Source organism: Pygocentrus nattereri, chromosome 17 (assembly GCF_015220715.1).
Source record: "Pygocentrus nattereri isolate fPygNat1 chromosome 17, fPygNat1.pri, whole genome shotgun sequence".
In the NCBI taxonomy this organism is placed as follows: domain Eukaryota; kingdom Metazoa; phylum Chordata; class Actinopteri; order Characiformes; family Serrasalmidae; genus Pygocentrus; species Pygocentrus nattereri.
Genome location: NC_051227.1, coordinates 21,628,128 through 21,636,723, shown reverse-complemented (window position 1 = coordinate 21,636,723; position 8,596 = coordinate 21,628,128). Strand labels below are relative to the sequence as shown.

At 36.2% G+C, this 8,596-nt stretch overlaps 1 protein-coding gene across 3 annotated transcripts; it reads right to left on the bottom strand.

Moving 5' to 3' along the window:
* si:dkey-52l18.4 (uncharacterized protein LOC560708 homolog) lies at positions 1-6,547 on the bottom strand. Of its 3 annotated transcripts, none has more exons than XM_017725390.2 (5): positions 6,259-6,547; positions 4,074-4,427; positions 2,843-2,992; positions 2,159-2,187; positions 1-1,058 (listed from the first exon to the last, which is right to left on the bottom strand). In XM_017725390.2, exons 1-5 carry the CDS (start codon positions 6,320-6,322, stop codon positions 957-959), a joined length of 699 nt encoding a protein of 232 aa, XP_017580879.1. In that variant the 5' UTR covers positions 6,323-6,547; the 3' UTR covers positions 1-956. The 3 variants fall into 3 exon arrangements, with proteins under 3 accessions (XP_017580879.1, XP_017580880.1, XP_017580881.1); XM_017725391.2 differs by having other exon boundaries at positions 4,092-4,427; XM_017725392.2 differs by having other exon boundaries at positions 4,074-4,223.
* Positions 6,548-8,596: the final 2,049 nt, after the last annotated feature.

Genomic DNA, 8,596 nt, shown 5'->3' with positions numbered 1-8,596 from the left:
TTTAAAGTTTGCAAAAAACATTCCATGTTTTATTTGAAGCTTGTAATAGACATTCACATATATTTAGCAGTTCCACAGTGATTCTTTCTCAGCCTGGGCACTGAGCTGCTGCTGTTTTTCCTCTCAACACAACACACTGGTTCAGGCTACCACTAGTACTTACAGTCAGCGATATATCTAGAACATGTTCAGAAGGCTTAAAGTGTCAATTTTTCTTGCAAATTTGGTCTCACCCATTGGAAATCAAAACATGATTAGTTGGTTCCTCTGTCAGTTTCTTAATTATGTTAATGTTTAATCTGAAATGTTAGGACTTCAGTTCATCTCCTGAAGGCCTAACCAATGAGATAGCTTTCTTGGCTGTATCTACGTGGACACCACAGAGAACAAATTGTTGGGCATATGAAGAATTGAACCCTTTTACTTTAACCAAAATTTAACAATATGATATTTACTCATGCTAGAGTTTATAAACATGAAGTATGATAATTATATTAAACAAAATTTTAAGTATTTTTTCTCAGAAATCATTAGGCCTTGTCTGAAGGCATAGAAGGCCTTGATAGTACACACTGCTTATATGTTTTGATACACGTTCTCATAGAGTAAAACAATGTTGCCTTTTGTATACTAAAAAACATGGCACAGAAAATATAGATACAGGTATGAGTAGACTGCTCTATACCATGCAACTCCAAGTCTGAAAACGAGCCTCACTCCAGCCCTGATGTAGAATATACCTGCTCAAAGACTTGGAAGGGTAGAAGGTTGTGTTAGTGTAACCACTTACAGCAGGCAGCCAAAAAGCATTCCAGATTGTGATAAGGAATCCATCATCACATTACGGATTTTGGTCCTGAATAAACGCTCAACCACAGCATGAAAATGTTTACAAAGCACCTGACAGGTGTGAAGAGGTTCTTGACATCATCCAAGCGTGTAAGCAGTCTGTCTGCTCAGACTGTGGAGAAGTTGAGTGAGCTGTAGACAATGGGCTCTCTTGCTTGAGGTCTCTTCGGCTGATTCTGACTTTTCAGTATCACTGCGGCATATACCACCTCAAAAATAATCACACACATGCCCAGATTTTAACCAAATGCACTGATTACATATGCACCATTATACTAAATTAGTTCAAACTATGATTCCCCAATACAAAAATCAGACCTTCTATATTTATAAGGATTGTTATGATGTATTTAAACGCAAAGCATTGATTAACTAATTATATAACTAAACTAACTATATACTAAATCATCATTTATAATGTACTTTCTGTGTGGAAGTGTCTGTCCGAGACCCTAACCCTCACATTTCTACCTCAATCATAAAAGAAATCAACATTTTAAAAATAATTTTGATAAGTTTTCCTTTTTAAACAATTTTTGTAAGCAGAAAGATTTATATTTATCATAAAATTAATACAAAAAAGTTCTGTTCTAGTCTGTAGGCAGAGCCTTATTTTAGCCACACTTCCAAAAAACATTTTCATTTCCGAAAAACATGTTTTCTGCATCCCCTGCCGTGATCAGGGTCCTCTCTGTGTGGAGTTTGCATGTTCTCCCCGTGTCTGTGTGGGTTTCCTCCGGGTTCTCCGGTTTCCTCCCACAGTCCAAAGACATGCAGTCAGGCCAATTGGACATGCTAAATTACCCCTGGTTGTGAGTGTGTAAGTGGCTGTCTGTGTCTGTCTGTCTGCCCTGCGATGGACTGGCGACCTGTCCAGGGTGTATCCTGCCTTTCGCCCGAAGACTGCTGGGATATGCTCCAGCACCCCCCCCCGACCCTGACGGAGAAGCGGCTTAGAAAATGGATGGATGGATGGATGGATGGATGGATGGATGGATGGGTGTTTTCTGCAATTAAGTTAACTTTTGTGTTTAGAAAAAAATATTTTGATTTTCTATGTGTACAGCTGTTCAAAGCTGTGCTTAATAGTTTATATGTTTGCGCTCATGCACAGGACATGGGGGAGGGGAGGGACTACATGCTGAACTGCACCATTTAAGACAGAACGGGAAAATTTGAACAAAAAAATTTGAACTGTGCCTTTAGAAGTCCAAAATGTGTTTTCAACTCTGATGTTGAACCAATTCAGTAGAATGCCCTATATAACATAAACAGATTACTAAATACTAAAGAACACTGAAGTACTCACTTCTGCTTTTGGTTTAACTCGAGCAGCAGCTATAAGTAGAAACAGAAGGAGCAGTTAAAGACTTGCACAGTGATATACTAGATAATATCATTGTAATAGTAATAGACTCTATAAATATTTGTGAGATGACAACAGTAACAATCATATATAAATCATGCACTTTACTCACTGTCCAATTCACAAGCTCCATCATCTAAACCAACATATTGGTTTATAGTAACAAACTGTATTCTATCTGTTGCTGCACAATTTATTAACCACCCTCTGTCCTTTCATCACTAGTCACTTTTTGACCACAGGACCACTGTTGACCAAATATTATTTGTTATTGGACCATTCTCAACACAGCACTGACACTGTCATGGTAGCATTTGTGGCTCTGCTATGATTGTATGAGACACAGTGGTATTTCTGGGGTTTTAAATGTACATGTCACTGCTTGTCTGAGAGCAATCTACCACCAACAAACATCCAGCCAAGAGTGATTCTGTGGTCAGAAATTGAAGGGCAAGAAGGTAGCTAACACAAATTGAACATCAGCAGATGATCTACAGCCCATAACTGAAAAGTATAGTTACAAGGTAGGCTTTTCTTTGCTGTGGGGGATCTATTGATACATCTATTGATACTATTGATATGTCAGCAGTCTTGCAGTGAGTATGCAGGGGTGCACTGTATTCTTACAGGTGCCTCTGAAGTGTGGTGGGACGGGAGGAGAACGAAGCCGTTTGGAGGACAGACAGCAGGCCAGCCCCAGAATCAGAGGAAAACAACTGGCACCAGCACAAACCAGCAACCTGTGAGAGAGTTTTCTGTGTGCCAGTTCAGCTACAGCTAAAAAAATAAGACAAATCTGATTCAGGAGATGTCATATTTTAAATAAGTTGTCATTTTTTTCACTTGATTAAAGTAATAAAATCAAATTTGCCCATTTTTCCCTTTAGCACAATCTACATATATTTATCAAGGTATGCAGCTAGCAGTACAAACTTTGGGTAACACTTTAATTAAAAACTGCCTTCATACAGACTTTATATCATACATGAACATTGAATTGAGTAACATTTAAAAAAAAATACATGATTTATGTACAATTTATGTTAGCACAATGACATAAGATGTTTTATGAAGTTAATGGCATCAACATAAATGACATATTGACATTGAGATAACACAAGAACTGTTAAAGTAAACTGATGGGCAGTTATTCCATTTATAGCACTATTATGAAGGTATTATAACCTACTTATAAGGCAGATACCTAATTAAGTATGCCATATATGAGTTTTATTAAAGATAATGAAATTATGTATGAAAATGATCTCTCTACATTACTATGCTTGGGAATGATGCTTTATATCAGTGTTATAAATGGAAAAACTGTATAATGTCATGTACTCCATGTAGCATCTTACATCATCTTGCAAATACTGATATCAACTGTTCATAAATATTCAAGTATTACTTTGGAATATGCTATGCAATGTTTATGCAAGTGTTATAAGGTCATTGTGTTGATAGCCTTCAAATGAAGTGTTACTGCCATACAGTTTCAGAAAACACATAAACAGGTCTAACTGAGATTTACCTTGACAAGGTTTGAAGCAAGCGTTTGATGAATTAAGCATGCAGCTTTACACAGTGCTGCTAATTGACAGAGAATAAGTTTTAATTGCTTTATTAGTTTTTAGATTTGTAGCTCCAGCACAAAACTCAATAAGCCAATTTTTGGACAATAGACATAAATCTACATTTAGGAAAATTTAAATATTGTCAATTTTGTACAATTTTGTGAATTTGATTTTTCACCAAACATTTCCTCTAAGGTCAGTTCTAAGTCAAGAAGTTAGCACATAGATTCAAGCCACTCAACAGAGTTCAAAAGAATGAGAAAGGACTGAGCCAGGATACGTACTGATGTGCTCATAGCTACCTGTAGTCACATTGACATATGTTACATGTCCTTGACTGGTGTACTTCCCCTCCCAGATGATGCTGCACTGATACGTCCCTGAATCTGACTGGTTGAGGTTTTGAATGTTGACCTGCAGGCATGTTCTGTTGGCTGAAATGGTGTAATTAGACAGATGGAGTCGTGACGTTGGCCTGAGGGGAGTGAAATTATTCCTTTCTATCAGACCCCATCCTCCTGTCCAGGTGTTCATCCCACAGTCCTGAACCACACACTGTAAAGAGACGCTGCCCCCTTCTGGCACAAACAGAGTTTTGCGGGTTGCTGACACTGTGCCAATGCACTGAGTAACACAGACTGGAAGAGATTAAATGAGAAGGACAGGAATATTCACTCATTTTAATCTTTCATTCTAATCTTCAATAGCATTAATAATACTACTAAAACTTACACACATGATGAAATTCATAGGAAAAAAGTATTTGGACTTCCTAGTTACTAAGGACAACATTATTAAACAGTGCTTCAAATGGAAAAAAGTTACAGACCTATAGTGAAGATCTTAAGCATCCCCATCAGTACAATTGGTTTAATAATATGCATTTAGAAATTGAATGGAGCCAATTGTCACTGGATAGGTGCTCTGTTCAATCTAAATTCACTTTCAGATTAATGATCAGGACATTATAAGAGACATAAGAAACCAGCTTCCGATCTGGAAGCAGCAGGAACATCAGTTACACAGAGATCAATAAGCAATGAACTGCTCCACAATCATCTCTGCTCCTACACTCCATGCAAAATTCAGCTGAAAAAGCACCACAACAATGTGTTCTGATCAGATTAAACAAAAATGGAACTCTTTGGCAATAATTTAGCTCATTATGTTTGGAGAAAAAAAGAGTTGCCCAAAAACACTGAACCCACGGTGAAGTGTGAAGGTGGGAGCAGCATAATATGGGGCTACTTCTTTGCAAACAGTACTCCAACATTACATGTCATTAAAGGAAAAATAAAGAGAGCAAAATGCCAGAAGATATTAGAGAGTAACTTAATGCCATTGACCAAGAAACTGGCCATGCAGCCAAAATAATTTAACTTACTGTGAAATGAATCACACAGTTATGGAACCAATATGCATGCTTGGTTGTTATGGATTTGAGGGACTGAAATGTGGACCCACATACAGACCTGAAGAGCTTAAAAGTCTCATTGCAGTTTTGCCAATTTGTGACAAAAAAACAGTGGATAACTAATAGTAAAAATCAAAAGTTGTCATCTTTTAAAGAGAAAAATATGACTTGTTGAAAAAAGAGGAAAACATTGATGTGAAATAACTTACAAGTGTCTTAGCGGTTAAAAAAAAAATTGTGGTAAATCCAGAAAATAAATCTACATGTCCTGTATATAGCTCTCCTTACTACATGTTTTTTGAAAACACATTTTGGTTTTGGACAAAATTTTATGTCAGAACTATCATAAAGCACTGTTTGCTCCTCATCACCACCACTATGAACAATTCAGACTATGTGCGTCTCTAGAATGGACTTTTTACATCTTAATAAATGTCATTCTTAACAAAGACTGGTTTCTAAAACAGATTGTGAAGGTGCTTGTACAGTCAAGCCAGTATCATAATTTTAATCTTACTAGAAATGTATTGAAGATTTTGAAATTGTGGGTCAAGAGATATTCTTGGAGAGTTGAAGGAGATTTGCCAGGAGCAATGGGCCAAAACTGAACTGTAATACTGAAAAAAGTTCATTACATCTTACAGTAGATGTCTCTAAGCTACCATTGCCTACAAAAGACTAATGATATTCATCTTTGGAATGTGTTGGAATACTTTTTCCCATCTTTTTTTTTTAATATATTTCTTTTATGCTTCATATTTATAAGTACAATGACAAAAGTAAGTGTGTAAATTTGAAGTGGATATATGCACTGGGATTATATTAAATGACAAAAAAAACACATCCTGTACTGAGTCATATCAGGCAGCATGTGACGAGAATTTAATAGCAACACCAACGTTCATGACCATAATAGTACTTCTTGTTTTGTTTTGATCCAACTCTTCAGATTATTTGGTAAATCAGAACAAAAAAACACCTTGTCATGGCGGTACTTCTCCTTAGAAGCAAAACGGCACATATGTAGCCTGTGTGGCTCCTCCATCAGAGCTTACCTTGGAGATTGCATGAAAAGGTCAGAATGATCGTCAAACACCTATTCAGAAGTACATTTGGCATCCTGTGGTGTGAAAGTACTTGGCAATTTTTGTCCAGGCTCCTCACACGTTCCCCAAAATGTCAATCGTCGGTAAATTTCACTAATGCAACATACAGCAGGTCCATCTCGCTTTCGTTCTTCTGTCTCAGAGTATTCCTTTGGTCTGGTAGACCCATTGTAATAGTAGGAAAAGAGGAAGGAAGTTCACATGCTCACTTTCCATTCTGCAGGAAAACAACATCATGTCCTTCCTGTTCACAAATGAGAGAAGCCTGTTGATCAGAAATGGTCTATAGTCCTCTAATCTCCTACACTAATCCTTTCAAATCCCCAAAGGTATTTGGATATCAGCACTTTGGATCAAAATATCACATGGACTATGAATGCTGTAGCTCTTTAGCTTTCATTAAAAAAAAATAGAGCAGAAGAAACATTTAGAAATGACACTGTAAAGCATATTCCCCTTACTCTAGTGCAATAAAGTCACCAACTGGCAACGGTTTGGCTCATGGATGATATGGTTCATGATTATGGTACATTCTGCTTTTGAGTATGTTGACAACATTAAGTGCAAAGAAGCATCATTAAAAGGAATGTAGGTCATCACGCCGACGTATCAAAGACTTCAGGAAATTATTACAAGAATACAAAGGAAATTATTAGAAACAATATCCTTAATGAACATAACACGTTTCTGTTAAAGGTTCCAACATTTTTTGAAGTCTAATAGCTTGCTTTTTAGCCCAACTTAATCTTAAGATCTATTATTCAGTAAGTACCACAACTAATTAAATGATAACTAATGTGTAATGTGTAATGCCCCATTGCAATTTTGCAAATTCGTGATAAACAGTAGAGAACTAATACTAAACAAAAAAAATGGTCATCATTCAAAAAGAAAGATAATATAACTTGTTGAATATTTATATTAAAAATGATAAAAAAAAATTTAAAAGTTTAATTACATATTTTAAAAAAAACTTTAATTAGGAATCTGCAATTTTACAGACTACTAGTATTGCACCCTATTATTAACAAATGAAACATTTCCTCACACAATCTATTTAACCACAAGGTGGTGCTGAAGTTCAGAAAACTGGATGACTTTACCAAAGTTTGGTTCTTTGGAAAATACTGTGCCAAGCTGTGAGTTTTGTTTGTCATTTGCTTGTTATAGAAGGTGGGAAAGAAGACAATAGTAACCAAAAACCCTGCAGTAGTCTCAAAGGGTTTGGAGGTTCAGAATGACTTTGAGGGAAATGGAGAAAATGAAAGAGCGAAAAAGGCAATAGCTGCAGCAGCTGACTGAATGGATTATTGTCTCAAGTTTGGCACTTGGACGAACAGATGAATCAAACGCTAATGAGACACAGGCTTTGTTATGTCTGGCAAAACCACAAAACCAACCACTACATTCAAAGGTGAGAACATTACAGTAAGGCGTCATGGTGGTGGTCTTAGTTTGGAGAAGTTTCCTTCACATCAGCATTTGGTCAGCTTCATCAAAGAAAATGGAAATTCTGCTGAAATAAATCATTTAAATTCAAATGTAAAGTCAGGCAAAACTGAAATCATACAGCAAAGCTTTTTGCTTTTTATGGTACACTTTTTATGGTAAAAAGATGGTCCTTCAAGAGTATTTTAGTAAAGAAAATGGTTCTATGTAGAACCATGAACACTCAAAGAACCCTTTGCATGATTAAAAGGTTCTTTCTATCATAAAAAGGTTTAGATTGATGGCAAATATGCAGGAATGTGCTGTAGATGGTTTTATATAGAACTTTCCTGAAAATTGGTTCTATATACTAAAACTCTGAAAAGGGTTTTTTTCAACTGCTACAAACTTGACATCCTAACAACAGAAGGACCCTATGGGGGACAAAATGGAAACATTTTCAAAAAGGTTCTATATGGAACCATCTAAAGCACATTCTTCATATATACTGTATACAGGAAGGAGAATTTCAAGGTTTTAGAAAATACTACTCAAATTCCAGATCTGAAAAAAAATCTGAAAATACTAATTCCATAATGTGTTCTGGAATGTCATACTGTGGCTGTACCATTCAGTCCTGAATAATGCAGTAACCCACTCCAGGTTGGAGAACAGTGATTTTGCCAGGATTAAAAAGGACAATTTTGTTGCTCTCCAAGGAAACAAGTATCTGAATTTTCAAACAAAGTATCTCACAAACCTGCTGCCCTTTATGTTGTGTTAAAGTTTCATGGTGATCAGACCAACAGAAAGGCTTGAAAATTGCTTGGAATAAAATCTTTTTACATTACCTTTCATT

Coding starts and splice junctions, on each gene's coding strand:
- si:dkey-52l18.4 (XM_017725390.2), bottom strand. CDS start 6,322: ATGCCAAATGTACTTCTGAATAGGTGTTTGACGATCATTCTGACCTTT. Junction 2,993..4,073: donor AGGTAGCTATGAGCACATCA/GTACGTATCCTG, acceptor TTATTTTTTTAG/CTGTAGCTGAACTGGCACAC. Junction 1,059..2,158: donor GAGTTAAACCAAAAGCAGAA/GTGAGTACTTCA, acceptor ATTATTTTTGAG/GTGGTATATGCCGCAGTGAT.